General features: G+C 46.4%; 3 protein-coding genes and 1 pseudogene across 4 annotated transcripts in view; 2 read left to right on the top strand and 2 right to left on the bottom strand.

The window, feature by feature from the left end:
* The window catches only part of LOC306666569 (histone H2B type 1-C/E/F/G/I), a 50,634-nt gene extending 50,497 nt beyond the window's left edge, over nt 1–137 (top strand). The window contains exon 3 of the transcript XR_013765332.1: nt 20–137. The gene's annotated coding sequence lies outside the window, so the exon portion shown is untranslated. The remainder of the gene's footprint in view (nt 1–19) is intronic.
* A 548-nt stretch (nt 138–685) lies between these two features.
* LOC306665152 (histone H1t-like) lies at nt 686–3,843 on the top strand (annotated as a pseudogene). The gene has a single exon. The product of its transcript is annotated as a histone H1t-like (transcript).
* A 324-nt stretch (nt 3,844–4,167) lies between these two features.
* On the bottom strand, nt 4,168–4,560 carry LOC306664988 (histone H4). The gene has a single exon (XM_079146139.1). It carries the CDS (start codon nt 4,543–4,545, stop codon nt 4,234–4,236), a length of 312 nt encoding a protein of 103 aa, XP_079002265.1. The 5' UTR covers nt 4,546–4,560; the 3' UTR covers nt 4,168–4,233.
* Nucleotides 4,561–12,294: 7,734 nt separating this feature from the next.
* LOC306665813 (hereditary hemochromatosis protein-like) lies at nt 12,295–17,012 on the bottom strand (the record flags this gene model as incomplete). The annotated part of the gene is given in 5 exon segments (XM_079147413.1): nt 12,295–12,716; nt 13,404–13,679; nt 13,851–13,905; nt 13,907–14,115; nt 16,578–17,012. Coding segments are annotated over 5 exon segments (1,119 nt in total), but the record flags the coding sequence as incomplete, so codon positions are not given.
* Nucleotides 17,013–17,391: the final 379 nt, after the last annotated feature.

Genomic DNA, 17,391 nt, shown 5'->3' with positions numbered 1-17,391 from the left:
CTAGGTCTTTGTTTTTTAGGTTTTTGTTTTTGTTTTTCCCCTGAGTGTAAGAGTGTTGAATATTCATGTAGAAATTTGTGAAAAGAGAAACATTAAAAAAAAAAAAAACTCCTAGTATCTCCTATTCATTATACATATGTGAGATAGCAATCTATATGGATATGAATATGTACACACAATAAATTACATATAGAGCAAATTTTAGACATTATTAATGTCTAATTATTAATATATAATTATTAATATATAATTAATCTATATATGTCTAATTATTAATATATAATATATAATTAATTATATTATATAATTATATATTATATAATTATATTAATATATAATTCTTTAGATAACTGGTTAGAAACACGATTTTTATGAATGTATAATCTATGGATTCATTAGTTATGTAATTAGTTGTCTCTGACTTTTTGATTCCTATTTTTTAGGAATGTAGATTACATATCTATATCATACATGAATGATTTAAAAAACTTTTTAGATGTTGATAGACCTTGATTTTATTCATTTATTTATATGTGGTGCTGAGAATCGAACCCAGTGCCTCACACATGCTAGGCAAGCGTCTACCACTGAGCTACAACGCCAGTCCTGAATCTTTTTTTTTTTTTTTTTTAACAGCCGGTACAGCACAGGAGATGCGGTGTGTGCATGTATGTGGACTACTTGTTTCTATGTTACATTTTCAGCTAAGATAAAATATGAATATGGTTCCTTAACTGGGTTTGTTATGCAATGTAAGAATTTCCTAAATTCATCCATTCTTTGTTGCTTTTAAAGCAATGGAATGATACCTTCTGTCAACCTGTAACTATAAGGATCAGCCTGATCCACATCCTGATCCATAAGTCACTGACAGTGGCACAAAAGCTCAGGAATCATGGAGGGTCAGAGAAACCAAACTGATGTGAAAGCATAGCGTGCTCAGAAAAATGAAGCTGAGAACTCCGTATAGAAAAGTATTTATAAACCAAGAGTCCCGGTGCATGCGGGGAGAAGCTCAGAGCTGCCGCTGGACCTTCTTTCAGGGACACTTTCCCAACACATTTGCAACCGCACCTGCCTGTCCAGTCTTAGAGATTGGGTCTGCAGTTTCCACTGGGCCTTCAGACCAGGGTCCCTGTCTCTTCATTTATAGTTAATTGGGAGCAAGGACTGTGTTTATCTGCGACCAGAAGGGGGAGTATTGAATTAACAAAGGACAAAAAACTCAGTGGAGGACACTATTCATGAGGGTGGTCTGATTTTGTGAGACCCTTGCTTCCTTGCTGTTCTTCTATAAAGTTCCAGGAGCTGGGAGGTGGTTTTAATCACAGATCACCCTCATACCTGTGAATTGTGTTTTATTTGACGATCCTTGACTAAATAAGGACATACCCTGCAGTTTTTAGATAATTCTACATTCTCTAACTCTTCAGTGATGCAGCTAAGACATCTGTGTTACTTCCTTCACATATATAAATAATTTTCAATAAAAATTGGGGCTATGAATAATTTCTTCTCTTCACCAATTAGAAGCTACACATATGGAGGGCCATTGGGAAGAGGGAAATACATTTTCTAGTAGAAATTTCTTTTGAATTAAGAAGGAAAAGAGGAAGTTTGGTTCTTTCTCTTGAATTTGACGGAGAATCGAGGGCTTTCTCCAAGACATTTGCCACATAGGGTCATTTGTCACTGAAAAGTTAAAAGATATATGAAATCTGCGTCTCTAGGAACCATCCTGCGGTGGAACCTGGGCAATTTGCTACTCTCCAGTTTTGTGGGATGCAACTTTTCATGGTAAAACAAACACAAATGCTCCTCCTCCGAGGGGCGGGGGCGGTGCCTGAGAGATGCACCAATCACAGCGCGCCCTGCCCTATATAAGGCCCTGAGGCCCCGCCACATTTCACACTTGTAGCTGCTTGATAGGTCCTGTTTCTTGGTTCTGCTATGTCCGAAACAGCTCCTGCAGCTCCCACTGATCCTGTTCCAGGCACAATGGAGAAGCCGCCTGCCAAAAGCGGGGGAAGAAGGCAGTCGGCCTGACAGGTGCAGGTCACAAGGCCAGGAGTTCCTCAGTGTCCAAGTTGATCACGGAGGCTCTTTCCGAGTCTCAGGAGCGTGCAGGTGTGTCCTTGGCTGCGCTCAAGAAGGCCCTGGCGGCTGCCGGCTATGATGTGGAGAAGAATAACAGTCGCATCAAGTTGGCTCTCAAGAGTCTGGTGGGCAAGGGTGTTTGGTGCAGACTAGGGGTACTGGTGCCTCTGGCTCTTTCAAGCTCAGCAGAAAGGCTGCCCCTGAAACCACCAAGGGCAAGGTCAGAAAACCGGCTTCTGCCAAGGCTAAAAAGCTGGTCCTATCGAGGGACTCAAGGTCCCCTAAGGGTGCCAAAACCAGTAAGGGAAGCAAGAAGCCCAGGACTACACCTAAGAAAGCTCCAGGGAGTGGGAAGAAGGCCAAAGGGGCCAAGGGCATTCAGCCGCGGAAGAGCCCTGCCAAGGCCAGAGCAGGGAAACCCAAGGCTGGGAAGCCCAAGTTGGCCCTGCAGAAGGCCAACCCTAGGAAGGCGGCTTCAAAGAAGTGAAGAGCTTAAATAAGCCGATTTTCTAAGAACCCAACGGCTCTTTTAAGAGCCACCCAAATTTTTAAAATGGCTTGACACTGAAAAATGTAAAAGTAGTTAATGCTTTTGCTGTACTAACCAAGGGAGTTGCAGTAGTGAGATGAAGCCAAGTTGGTCTGCATCACATCTGCAGAAGTACAGATGTTCTTGTCTTGGGTATTGACCATCTTGAAATTTGGGCTATAGTAGGGTTTGTGGTAGAAAAGGGCTGGTTATGTGTGTGCTATTCTAGAATTATTGGATTGGAGAACTGAGTGATATGTTAGCACAGAAACATGCTTAATTTCTTTTTATGTATTTTTTCACTATTCTATGCTACAGTCTTGTTTATTATTCTATATGGTATCATTCCAGTTAGGATTTTCCTGGTGTCCATAGACTGAATAGATATGAATCATGGTGCCGCAGGATTGGGGGGTAGGGAAAAATTTAACCTTTTTTTCCATTAACCTCTAGCTAAAGTCTAGGATTTCCTGTGTGTGATGGTTAAAAACAAAATACTTTGAGAGTACAGTTGATGCAAGGATGTAAAAATAGTGTTTATGCCGAGATTGCTATATCAACAAACCACTTGTTTCATAACGTATTTTAAAACTATTTGTCTACTAGGAAGGTGATCTTAATATTTTAATATCTTATTTATGAGGCTGCAGAACAGTTCACAGAGATAACGAGGTAACCATAAATGTTACCTCAAATCTTATGTGACTGTAGTTATTAGGGCTAGAATTCAACTTTCCTGTCACAAAAAATTGTATAACAGGGTGCAAGCTGAAGTACCTTTTTAAAATTTTTCATTTTTCCTTTACTTGTAACTTACCATTTTTACATAACTGTCATAAATTTATACTAATGTTGATTTATTTGGGACCTTGGATTCAGGTGTTACTAAACAAAGCCTGGTGCAAAACTATGCATTGTGTGACTTGACATTCCAGCATATTCTCCGTGGCTCACTAGGTCCTCTCTTGTCATTTGTATGATTAGGCCTTTGGAAAAATTGTGCCGTAAATGGAACATGACCTAACAGATTTCCATTTGTTGCTAACCAATTCGTCATTGCCTGGCTTGAAAATGATGGACTCTCTGTTCCTAAGAGGTTGAATTATGAGAATGGTCCAAGAATGTGCCTCACTTGCCTGACAGGACAGTGAGCCCAGACGGAATGAAGAATGGCGCCTCAACCAGCAGCCCCAGGTCTCAACACCGGGTTCCCAACGTTTTGCATAAGTCGTTAAAAGCAAAGTTAACACCACTGAGCGTTCTTCTAGCCTTGGTGCACATTAGAGAACCTCACTTTGGCCAGGACAGTGCATACATAATCATACCCTCCACAAACCAGCCTTATCGCTGAATGATAGTGCCCAAACAGCTTAGATTGCGCAGTGTAAGACACGAAGCGTTAGGTTTTCCGCAGAACACCGTTTTGCTGGTATTTGTGTTCGTTTTAGGCTTTTGAAACACATGCTCTGAAGCACATCTAATACGTCTCGGGATACAACTCGGAAAACACCAATGCTAAAGCTAGCTCAGCTCTCATACGAACTCGTGGGCGGCCCTGAAAAGGGCCTTTGTTTATAGAAAACGTAAGCTACCGAGGAAGCAGGAACTCAGCCTCCGAAGCCGTAGAGCGTGCGGCCCTGGCGCTTGAGCGCGTAGACCACGTCCATGGCCGTGACCGTCTTGCGCTTGGCGTGCTCCGTGTAGGTGACGGCGTCGCGGATCACGTTCTCCAGGAAGACCTTGAGCACCCCGCGCGTCTCCTCGTAGATGAGGCCGGAGATGCGCTTGACGCCGCCGCGGCGGGCCAGGCGGCGGATGGCGGGCTTGGTGATGCCCTGGATGTTGTCGCGCAGCACCTTGCGGTGGCGCTTGGCGCCGCCCTTGCCCAGGCCTTTGCCTCCCTTGCCGCGACCAGACATGGCTGCAAGCAGTAGCGAAACGGGCCCGACAAGCCTTTTAAATACTACTCCTGCGGACCTGATTGAAAACCACACACGTTAGGTGGGGTTTTCCAAATTAGGTCACGGGGGGTGGAGCAAGGAGAATGCGCCATTAAGACCGCAGTGTTCTGATTGGCCCGTGAAACCTAGCTTTTCGTTGGGCGGCTGGAACGAGCGGGGCCGATTCCATTGGGCTGAAAAGCCGTACTTCTGTTTTGTATCGCAAGATTCCGTCTTTCTTTGCGTTTCTGTGAATTGGAAGTGATCTTATTAGGTCAGTGTCGCTGAGAGGACTCCCAGTCCACGTTTCTTTTTATTTCCACGTGCTGACGTTTACGTTAGGTAATGGTTCCTTGGGCGTGAGTAGAAATGACATCTAAAATAGAACGGATTCTTAGGCCGATGGACTTTACCTCCACTACTGCTAATATTTCCAGGCAAACCAGTACATTTTGATTGTCTGTGCTGGACAAAGTTTAAGGCTGGCCATGACAAAACTCTACACTTACCTTCTCTTTCTGTGCTTGGGAAGACGACAAGGTAGACAAATAACTGCAAATTAAGACATAAATGCAAACTTTTCCCTCCCTACTTCCTACCTCCTACCTTGGGTCAAAAGTTTGTTGGCTTTTTTTTTTTTTTTTATCCAAAAGTCTGAATCGGGAACAGAGCTAAGGCCTGGGTGGGTGATCAGTTGTCCCTCTTCCCTCTCCCTGGCCTGCCGAACCTGCCTGATCTTGCAATCCTAAACAGGCTTCCCTTTCTGCCTGCATTCATCCACTTTCAACTTGCTCAGGTTTTAGAGACAAAGGAACGTACATTTTGTAGAGTTGGGGATTAATTGTAGTACTAGGCTAATACTTGATTAAGGTCATTATACAGCCTACAAATTCCTCCCTGGTAGTTCTTTGATAAGATTATTGATGTTAAAACAAGGCTAATCAAGCTAAGAAAACAAAAACAAACAAAAAAAGGTGGGGGATAAAAAAGAAATAGGTCTGAATATGGTTTGAAGAGATTCTCAAACCAAGTTTCTACTTAGCTTCCTGATGTGGATATTGGAAATTTTCTCTCTCTCTCTCTGTCTCGCGCGCACACACACACCACACACACACACACACACATACACACAATTGGTACTGAGGATTGAACCCAGGGGATGCTTAACAACTGAGCTACATCTTCAGACCTTGATAATTTTTATTTTAAGAGAGGTCTTACTAAGTTGCTTAGGGCCTCATTAAATTGCTGAGGCTAGCTTTGAATTTATGATCCTCCTGGCTGGGCCCTCTGAACCACTGGAATTACAGGTGGAGGAGAATTACTCTTGTCTAAAAACGTAAACAGGCACACTGCCCACCTCACCACCCAATCCAGTTAATAATTACCCATAGTGGGTTCTTAGCATGAGACCATGACTTGAGATATAGAAGGTATGATAGCCTCAGACCTGCTCACATGAAAGGAGAAGAGATGCAGTGGGAGAGGAGACGCAGGGAGGGCAGGAGAACCCACCGTGTTATATGGTTTGTTAACACTTATAATATCATTAGGTGGTTATCTTCTGTCCCCAGATTGAAAAGTTTTAGATTCCTGACTCCCCATCACACATGCTTAGCTGATTTAGCTAAGGCTGCAGGTCAAATGTTGCAGAGAAAAAGTACAAGGACCAGGTCATCATACAACTCTGCATCTCTATGTGCTTTATTACTTCATGAAAATAAAATTATAGTGCATACAACATGGTAATTTTGTGTCCTGACATGCATTCCAGAAAGTACCGCCTTTGATTAAACTATAGTTTTTTTTACTTTTTTTTCCTGGTACCGGGGATTAAGCTTAGAGGCACTGGGACCCACTGAGCAACATCCTCAATCCTATTGAATTTTATTTAGACACAGGATCTCACTGGGTTGCTTAGCCCCCCATTTTTGCTGAGGCTGGCTTTGAGCTTTCAATCCTTTTGCCTCAAGGCTTCAGAGCTGTTGGAATTATAGGCGTGCACCACCACACTTGCTTTTGAACTGTTTTTTTAAAAATTTATTTGGACAGCAAATTTCTAACTTTATCCTCCTTTAAATATTGTTTCAAAATTTTTATAAACGTGGTGCAAATAGATTTTATTTCAAAATTCTCTTGAATTTTCAAAATTCTCTTGAATAGTTCTTAATACATATACATAAAGCCCAAAAATAGACTTTTGCATTTGCTTTTGCTCAAATTTAGACAAAAGAAAGACCATCAATTGTTAAGTCCATTAAAAAGATGGTCCTGTGCAGGTGGCCAAGCTCTTTGGGCAGTGCTGAAGTTGATTACTGACTGTTTACCCAGGTCAACTGCAGCAAACTCAGCTTAAGGAATGGACCTAGGACACTCCATTGACCCACAGAGTAAAGTACCCAAGGAGACTATACAAATATTGATGCTTAACTTCTAAAGAGTGCATTGAAGATTCCACAATTCTTTTCAGAATCTTAGAACCAAAACCTATAATTCGACTTTTCAGAAATAATGTTTACCCACAAATCTGGTAGGTAAAAATCGATTTTGCAGGGGCTTCAGTACTATCCATCTCAATATTTCTTGTATTTCATCATTGGTTTGAATGACACAGAAAGTAGATGGAAATGACACAGAGAATAATGGAAATGTGAATCCAACAGGTGGAAATTTTTATATACAGAAAAAGTTCTTAAATTAAAAAAATCACCTGAAAAATGTTTCAAAATATTTCTGATAAAATTATAGGGCTACAGTAAGTTTTGAAATATTAAAACAAATTCATTCCTCCAGGTCAAAAGCATCAGAGGTGCTGGTACTCAGCAGCAGATGAATGGTTGGGGTCCTATCCTGAGAGGACAGTAACATTGCTGCACATGTTTTCTGGATGCAAAGGTAAGTGTTGTGTAGTGGTTGTGAGCTTGACTCTGAGACAGAATCACTGGATCAAAATCCCAGCACACCATTTCTACCTCTGTAGGCTTCAGCAAGTTACCTAACCTCCCTGTGCCTTGGTTTCCCTAAAATCAAAATAAGGGTAACAGAATAACAATATGTCCTTTCTCAAGGGGTTCTTTGGAGTAATTAATAAATGTTCGGAAACAAAGGCTGATATGTAGTAAGTAAAAAGACACTAGCATAAAAAATAGTTTTAGAAGGCATCCATGCCACAGGAGGTCTACTGAGGATGAAAATAACATTTGGGCAAAAACAGACACTAGAGAAGAATCTACTCCAGATACACCATATGGATCTTGCACAACTTAAACAACTGCTAAGGTACAGAATGGTGAGCATGCATGCCCATGCAGCCCGGACATACTGAAGCAGCCGGGCTCTACAGTACAATTATCCCACAAAATACTTTAATATTGTACAAATTATGACCCAACGTCTACAGGGTTGAAATGACAATACCTGCCCACAGGTGAACATCTCCATGCTTAAAGCCATGCAAATTGGCAGGGACAATCATACTCAGCCAGAGTGTAGTTAGAAACGAATGGCAGTTTATAAGCAACCGTATAAGGTTTGGCATTTTACAGAAAGGTCTGCTTTTAAGTGTGTGTATTATACAATACCTAAAGTACTCTCAGCACCATTAACATGTTAATACATCTTGAGAACTGAGACCTGCCAGGCACCACTGAGTCACTGAACTTGACTCAGATGACCTGGTGGTTCTCCAGGCCTCTCACCGACTGGCACAGCTCACAGTCACTGGGATTCCAGCTGCTGTGACAGCTGTTTAACTATTTATTTGCCCTAATTTCTAGGCTCTTTTCTCTGCCAGCATCTCTTGCACAGGCCCTTTTTCAACCCTCCACCCTCAGCCTCCTGGGCCCTTCAGAGACCCGTGACACCGCAATACTGTTACCATGGCCACCCAGGTGGCGCCATTCTCCTGGCTCCCACCCTGAGTTTTGGTCAGAGATGAAAAGATTTTAAGAATTTAAGACCTAGGTCTTCTATTCTTCCCCTCCTGGAAATAACTTCCTTTGCTGGTAAATGAATACTTGACAAGTGTAACTCCATATTGTGTACAACCACAAGTATGGGATCCTAATTGGAATGGGCTGTACTCATGTCTATATAGTAAGTCAAATGCCCTCTATACTGTCATGTATATCTAAAACCAACAAATTAAAAAAAAAAAGTAAGATGTAGGACTTCAATTTTTCTAATGTAGTTAGCCTGAGAAGTTGGTAAACAAAGGTCAGAAACATTGACCTAAGAAACACTGAAAGAAAATGGAGATTTATCATTTCTATGGTAGAAAAATAACAGGCCACAATTGCTGATGATGAATTCATGTATTCTGTGCAGATTCTTGAAATTTCTTGAAATTCTTGAAATTTCAGCCTGAGTGAAACAAAACAAGTACAAAACTAGCCGCTGCAGAATCAAACGGTGACATTCATTCAGGAGGTATGATTAAAGATGCCCTCTGGCATTCTACTTGGAGTTTAGCACGACATTTGGAGTTGTGATGGGTTTGAAGGTAAAATAACCAATATCTTATGATTAGATGATACTGTCCCTACAGTGAATAAAAACAATCATTTCAGCTGCCACAGTTTAATGAAAATATTCCATGCAAGAAAATGTAAAAAACCATTAAAAGCATTGTAAATGTCTCCTACATGAACTGTTAATTATATGCATAAGATGGACAAGAACATTTAGTAAAATCATGTCATACATAACACATCGTAAGCTTATTAAAATATGTTTGTTAATTCATATACTTTAGGGCAGCAATAGCAAAAGGTAATAATTGAGTTGTTAATAGAGTTTTTCAGGGTTTATGAAATTATAGCTTTAATTTTATTTTCAAGTTCTCTACAATGAGTCCCAATTTTACTTTCTTCTATATATAACTTACATAACCAGAAAAAAAAAATAAAGATTTTTTTTTAAAAAGTTGAGATTTCTACTCCAATTCAATGTCTACCAACAAACTTTTGAGTTGTTTGGTTTCTGAGGCACTTGTCTTCCCACAGTGCCATACCACAAGTAGCCAAATGTATACATTGCGGCCGAATGTATACAGTGCCAAAAGTAAGCCCATGGCATCCGGATGAAGATATATGGACATGTAGGTACATAACTCTTGAACATGGTCAGATGAATCACTTTCCCAGAAATTCCCAAGTGGCCTGGTGAGGTTAGCTTTTAGGATGTGCATAAATGGGGATGAGAACTAGAATCCCAGCAGTCCCCGGTGGATGCCTGTGTATCCTGCAAGTTGCCCGGTAGCTTCCGTTCTACCAGCTTGCAGTAGGAAATACTGTTTGCAGTTTGTCGAGGGGAAATGACATTGGAATTCCGAGTCTGAGTCAATGGCTGAGGGCAGACACTACAAAGCCAGCACAGCCACCAGCTGACTGCACCAATCACATTCCTCCTGTGGGGGCTAAAGAGAAGGCAGAGGGAACACCAGAGGAGTGAGTGACCACCTTTCAGGCACTTTGGAATTTGGAAAGGAGACCTGACAGCTGAGGGTCAGGAGATGGTTAGATGGCGTTTCCCTCCATTTGGGTCAAGCTCACTAAGAAGAAATGCAATGAAACAAGAGAGAAGCCTCTTCTTCTCTGTGTTCTCTGCTCATCTCAACCACCTGAATGTAGTGGAGGGTGATGGATCAAACAGCCAAACAGACTGAGTCTGAAAGGCATCTCCATCCCTGGCAACTGCAAGATTGCTCCATACTTCACCTTTCTTCATATAAAAGGCAGGATGGGGGAATAACAGTACCTATGCCATAGAGTTATTATGAGAATTGCATGCAATAATGCATGTGGGTAGATGGACACCCAGCACTTTTGAAAAATAAGTGTCAGCCTCATGATCAATACTATAATCAACCTTTTCACGATTCTCTTTACTAAGACCAGGAGAGAAGGCACTTTAGATTCAGCATATTAGACAAGCATCACAAATGCAGCTGTCCTTTATCTTTGAAAACCTATAGGACATCTTTGTGCAATTAGAAAAGGTAGCTGTCCTCAATCGCCTCCCATGTATGTCCCTCCCACCTGCTGAAAAGTATCACCTGCACACAGACCGCCATCCTTTTCCAGGAGAGGCGCCTCCTTGGTGGTGCAGTGCACAGCCTTCACGGCTGCACAGTGTCCTAGATCACCCTTTGATGAAACGAAACCAGGGTGTGGTGACAGATCCTGGATAATAAGAGGATTCAGAGGAAAGCTGCGTGGGTCCTGATGCAAAGAGCTGAGTGCAAAATTCTGACAAGACTACAAATGTACACGTTCCCGGGGAAAAGGCCAGGCTTTTCTCAGGCGTTAAATGAACCATGAGTCCCCAAACTGTAAGGAGCCCTGTTCCACATATAGGAGGCGAGATGACAGGTGTGTGGGGTCTGAGGCCAGAGGAGATGAAGGGAGCCCCCACGTGCAGCCTGAGATTTATGGGACTCAGCTCTCGGGGACAGGTCACAGCCCAGGGTGGCAGTCTTGCAGAAACTCAGAGACATGTGGAGAAAAACTCCTGGGGAATTGAACAGGGAAAGCGAGGAGCAGAGAGTTCTTCAGGCACTTTCTGTTGGGCAGGTCCAACTCTTCCTGAAGCCCTGAGAAGTCCGCGAGGGTGCCCCGGCTTTGAGTCCAGGGTGTCTCCTCCCTGCAAGAGGTCTGCCAGGGTGTCTCCTCCCTGCAAGAGGTCTGCAGGCTGAGCCTCACTCACAGTCCGCTAAGACGTAGTCCCTCGCGGCCCCGCCTGTGAAGACAAGAGCCCCAAGGGACAGGCAGCACAGACCCAGGCAGCGCTCTGCCTCTTCCTGTCCCTCGCCTTCCTCATCCACCCATCTCATCCCCTGGCCACTTGTGCCCAGGGTACTGGGTCCAGGCACTGTCCACCTCCGGTCTGGAATTGTTTATTGGCCCTCTGACTGGTCTCCTTCCCCCTTGTCGCCTCCATCGATCCATTCATCATAGGGAAAGCATGGTCCTCCTTGCCGTGTCCCTTCACTGACCCCCCAATGGTCATGACTGCACAGGGCCCAGAACCCTGCATGAGCTGACTTCTGCCTGCCCGTCATTCCCCACACCATGGAAGTTCGGAGGGTGGAACTGGTAACAGACAGGAATGCAAAGCCAGGGGCGAGGTATAGAAGTCACCTCCCCAGGCCTCACAGGGTCCCCTTTCCATGGTTGCTCAGCTGTGCAGACCCCTCTGATCCTCAGCCTCATCTAAGATCCCCCTTCCTCAGGTCCAGGGCCATTCTTAACCCTAGGTGACACCATCTGTCCTCTGACACCCTGAAGCATTTGCAGCATACCTGCTGGGGCCTCAGGGGTTGTCCTCGACTGTACTTATGATCAATTTCACTCCCTGCAGGACTTGGGAGGTGACAAGAGCCACAATGACTTTCTTAGCCTCAAAGCCCCAGCCATTACTTAAACAGCACTTGTAAAACAGTAGGTGCTCAAAGGAGGTGTGTTGAATCAAGAACTTCATCAATTCCCTTCCTGCTTCCAGAGAATTTGGAGGTGTCGGTGCCTCCAAAGAAGTAAGAGGGGGAAAGGGTTCCCAAGGATGGGGCTTCCCCCGCCCTGTTCCTGCAGGGCTATGGTGTCCTGGGGTTGGAGGCCCTGAGGACACTTCCTCCTTCCCTACTCACGTGAAGCATACTTCTTCATCAAGATTCGGAGCAAAATTCCAATAAAGAAGATGAGGACACAAGCCGTGGTTCCACTGATGACCCAACCAGCAGGGCACTGGGTGCAGAGGGCACTGAAAGAGTAGAGGCACGTTCAAGCTGGCAATGGGCACCTTGACCAGAGCAGACCCGTCCCTCCATGCCACAGGGACCAGCCCTTCCCCACAGCAGGTGTCCCCGGCTGGCACCTTACCCCAGGTGGCTGTGAGGGGCTGACCCAGGCCCGGGTGCTCCACCTGGCAGGTGTACCTCTGCTCTGCCCCAGGGGGCACGGCCACAGCCACCCAGCCCTGGTAGGTGCCATCCCCGTTGGGCAGCACATCCTTAGGCTCAGCCTCCTTAGCATCCAGTGGCTGGCTGTCCTTCAGCCACTGCATGGTGATGTTCTGGGGGTAGAAGTTCAGAGCCTGACACTGCAGAATGGTCACTGCAGAGGCCACGCGACGAGTCACCTTCAACCATGGAGGCACTTGACAGAAAGAGGAAGGATGAGGAGAGGGAACTTCCATCCTGCCAGCAAGACTGGAGCTTTCACTTCCCTCCAAGGGTGGAGGTACACACCCCTCAGGCAGAACAGTGCAGCAGGGACACCCTTTGCTCTGAAATGGTTTCCAGGGTTTAGCTCTGAGGCAGTGACATTTGGAGAACAGTTAGATGTATATCAGCCTGATCTCCCATCTACTATGTACATACGTACACCTGTTACCCAGGTCCTCGGTTCTGACAGACGGATCCTTTATGTGGATCAAAAATCACTGAATACAGACTACCCATTCATCTGGGTTGACCCTGCATGCATTCTTGTAGAAAGGGTCTTATAAGATAGGCAGGTTGTTGTACTTGACATGTTTTACGAAAATAACTTTAACCTCCAGAAGACCCCGCTGCTCTGATAGGCCATCCACTTGTATTTTCTTGCCCTGGAATCCATGCAACCACAGATACTTCCTCTTTAGCCATGTACATAAGAAAAATAGCTAAAACCATTGACTCATGGCAGCATCACCTACCTCAATTATAAGGTGGAGACCCTAGGATTAGGAAAGCACTTTCCGGAACTTTGAGAGATTCATAGCCTTGAACCTCTGAAATCCCCTGCCTTCTGTGCCCTCCTTCCATCTCTAGAGTGTGGGGTAGGTGGGTGTTTCCAGCATACCTTGCTGGTCCAGAATGCCTCTCCCCAGTTCCAAGAGCTGCCGCAGCTGCTGGGGGCAGTCCCTCTCAAGGTAGGCCTTGTTCTGCTTAGCCCGAATCTGGTGCACTTCCCACTCCAGCTTGGTGGCCCAGGCCCTGGGCTCTGCTGCTCTCCAATCCAGTGTGTCCAGACAGAATTCGAGGTGGTCCTGCCCATCGTACCCATATTTCCAGAACCCCCTGGTGCTGTTGTCTGCTTGCACCTCACAGCCCAGGATCACCTGCAGGGTGTGGGACTCTGGAAAAACCCCCAGTCTTGTTACCGAAACCAAAGGAGAAGATTCCTGTCCTAACCATTCCCAAGGACCCAGTCATCTCAGTATGAAAACCCCCTTCCTCTCCCTTGCCTTCTAGTTTCTTCCATCAGATGCATTCCTGAGATGGTAAGGACTCTGCCCCTTCCACGTACCCTTGCTATGGTTGTGGTTGTCCATGATGGTCCAGAAGTCCACCGTGAACATGTGGGTCCCAGCCTTTTAGGCCCTGACTCAGCTGCAGCCACAGCTGACTCGAGGTCCTGCCCTGGACCCAAGGGGCTCTGGCTTCAGCGCGGCGACTCTCATGATTGTAGAACACAAACAACTGGTCGTCCACATAGCCCAAAGCCTCAAACAAAGGCAGCCCGAGGTCCATCTCTGAAGCGCCCATGAAGAGGTAGTGCAGAGAGTGGGACCCTGGAGACAAAGCAACAGGCCCTCAGGTGGGCGGCAGGGAGGAATGGGAGGGAGGCAGAGGCGTCACATGCCACCAGCTGCATCTGGTCCTGACCCTAGGGAGAGAGAATGCCCACCTCCCCTCAGTCAGGCAGCCCAGGCTGCTCTCCCGGGTGCAGCTGGCTCCCTCTTTTGCACAAGGCTGCCAACCTTCACCCCACTCCCACACCTGGGCCATTTCCCAGAGCCAAGAGTCTCTGCAACTCCTAAGGCGTCTGCAGCCCTGGTGGTTAAGCTTAGGGTAATTGCTCAGAGCTTACTAGAATGGAGACCCCAGGAACTCACTTTAGTGGGGCTTTTTACTACATAGATGCCTGATTGGAGTCTCAAACTTGTGTCCAAAATCAGGCTCTTGATTTCCCCCCAAAACTGCTTTCCTCTGCCTTCACCCTCTCAGAAACAACCTCAGCACTCCTCACGCCAATTAAATTAACATAAAGTAAAATAAGTAAAGAACAGGGTCTCTGTTGAATTGGCTCTTCCATGGCATGCATAGATCCTTCAACGACTTCCTTCAAAATACATTCCATCATTTCTGGCCTCCAGCAGCATATGGCTTCCTGGATGGTCTCCTGCTTTCCACACAGCAGCCAAAGTGACCTTCAAAAACGTGCCCCGGGTCATGTCGTCAGCTGGAGTTCACACCCCAGTCTAGCAGGGGCGCGCAACCTTGCCTGTGGTCCTGAGACCAAGACCTGTGTGGCCCTGTACTCCTTGCTCTTCCTTCTTCCCAGTGGTTCTATGAGGAGATTTTGTCTCTCGGGGACACTTGGTAATATATGGAGACTTTTGGTGGTCACAGCAGGGATTTGGGGGTTGCTCCTAGTGGCATGTTCTGAATAGAAAATAGCAACATGTTCTACTGCGCCCATAACAGTTCCCTCCACTAACAACACAATGTTGAGTAGCGTTGAGAAAACCTGCTTCAACCAGCTTTCCAGGCCCACTTGGTTTCCTGGGAAACTCTGCTCCTCATCAGTCTCCATCAGTGTCACCCTTATTGTTTTCAGGTCTGGGTTCAAATGTCAGAGCGACAGAGAGGCTGGCCTGACCTCCCTGCTTCGCATCTTCACAGACCCAGCAGCTGCCCAATGTCGTGTATTTTTCTGCTCATTTGTTTATTACCATCCCAAGCCCCACCCAGTGGAAATAAAGACTGAGTTCCAGGGTTGGGGTGTAGCTCAGCAGTAGCGCAAGGTCCCCATTCCATCCCCAGAACCAAGGGAAAACAAAAACAAAAACAGAAAACAACTTTGTTTCTTGCTCTCCCCTTGGGTCTAAAACAGCACAACACAGGGTTGGGATTCTTTCTATGCTTCTGAACAATGAATATTTCTGTTCAACTTCAAATTCTATTATTCAACCAATAATGCGGAGCGCTGTTGAGGAATCAAAGGTATAAAGTGGAGACATAGGCTTTCTGGTGTACCACTGAAAAAAGTTACCTGTAAGCGGTCCAACGTGTGATAAGGTAGGTAACCTGCTGCGCTGAGTGCCCAGTTAGGTAACTAGGTAGTCACTAGGAGCTAAGAGTAGGGGTGTAAGTATCGAATTTAACATCAGAAAACCAAATTGCTTGCATTCTTTGTAACCTAAGAGCTATTTAACCTGAGGCCAGTTTAACAGGAACCTATTAATAGTTCCTATTCCAAAGGCATAATGGCAGTCAAAACCACAGAACTAAATGTGGTTTCAAACTGACTCCATTGCTAAATATTGTTCACTACTTTGGCATCCTTTAGAAAAAGTCCTGTTAATCATGCCACATATAACGAATCAGCAAAGCCGAGCTGAAAGCGATGCGTTCCACCGGATTGGGCTCGATCGTTACAAAGTGCCCTGTATTTCCGACCGAGAACCAGCGCGGGAGCCGGGGAGGCCCGGAGACGGATTCTCAGGAGCCGCCCGGGGCGGGGGCAGACACCGTCCGCCAGAGGCGGCCTGGCGCGGAGGAATCCCCCGGCCGCGCCCCGCAGGGTCCCTCCGCGGGCGACCACCAATCTGCGCTGCGCCCTGGCGCGGAAACACCGGGCGGGCGCCGAGGTCGAGAGGTGAGAGCTTCCTGTTCTGAGATGACCGCACGAAACGGGAGCCGCCGGCCTTAGGACAGTGAGCGCGAGCCGCGGACCCGCAGGCCGCGGTCGGCCCAGGAGGGAGCTACGAGGTTTACTCCGAAGCGCCACGGTCGGGAGGGAGCGGGGCTCCAGACGCCACCCGGGCAGAGACGCGGGGCCCGGAGCGGGACGCGCCGGCCGAGGGACCCCGCCTGCACTTCGGGGCGGGCGTCCCCTCCCGGGGTCTGGGCGGGAGAGCGGGGACAGGGCTGCGGACAGGGCAGGCTCTCGAGGTCACAAGCTCCCAGGAGCCGAGAGGCCCTCGGCCGTCCCTCCCTCCCGCGCTGTGGCCGCAGCCCCCGCACTCACGCGGCGCTCGCCCCTGCGGGACCCCGATGCGCACCAGCAGCAGCAGCAGCAGCGGCAGCGCGCGCCGCGCTCGCGGGCCCATGTCCCCTCGCCGCTGGTCGGACTCCGCCTCTGCGCGGGCAGGGAAGCGGATGACCCCAGGAGTCACCCGAGCCATCGCCCCGGCCCGCGCCGCCCGACCAGCTTCCTGGAGAGGCTCCTTCCCGGCCGCAGGGGAAAGGGCGCGAGTCCTGGGGCCTGGGCGCCTCCCGTGGCCGGCGAGGCCCCTGCTTGTGCCCGCTGGTGAGCCCGCCGTCCCCCGTCTTTGTGTCTCGAGGAGGTGTTGCCGACCCGGAGGTTTATATCACGATTTGTCGATCTAAATGCTCAATAGTTAAATTTTAAGTTTGCTTAAAATTTTAATGACGGATATTAGAAACCTTTATCTCGAATGTAGTTCAATTAATCTTATTTGATTTAGAAAGATAAATGTTTTTTCCGCGAAAACTTCGTTTTGTTTTTTGATTAGCAAATTGCATTCTACTACAATATTTTCCCCAAATTTACATGATTAAATTATCTGAGAAGTGTGGCACAAACTTTCTAGCACATTGATTGCACATTGATTGGGGCTGCTTGGACCCTGCTCCCGCCTTCAGATGCTCAGATTTAATTGATATGTGACACCTGGGCACTAGGATTTTTATAGCTTCCCTCAACCTTCTCAGCAAAGTTGGAGAATTATGCCTAAGATTTGTTTTTAAGTATACATGAAAATTTTGGCAATTAAAAGAAATCAAAATTGGAAATTAGGGTCTCTAAACTGTAGGCAAAT

Source organism: Sciurus vulgaris (assembly GCF_902686455.1).
Source record: "Sciurus vulgaris genome assembly, chromosome: 7".
Taxonomy (NCBI): domain Eukaryota; kingdom Metazoa; phylum Chordata; class Mammalia; order Rodentia; family Sciuridae; genus Sciurus; species Sciurus vulgaris.
This window is presented reverse-complemented; position numbering and strand designations above follow the sequence as displayed.

What these genes read in the sequence shown, in the direction of transcription:
- LOC306664988 (XM_079146139.1), bottom strand. Translation starts at nt 4,545, where the DNA reads ATGTCTGGTCGCGGCAAGGGAGGCAAAGGCCTGGGCAAGGGCGGCGCC.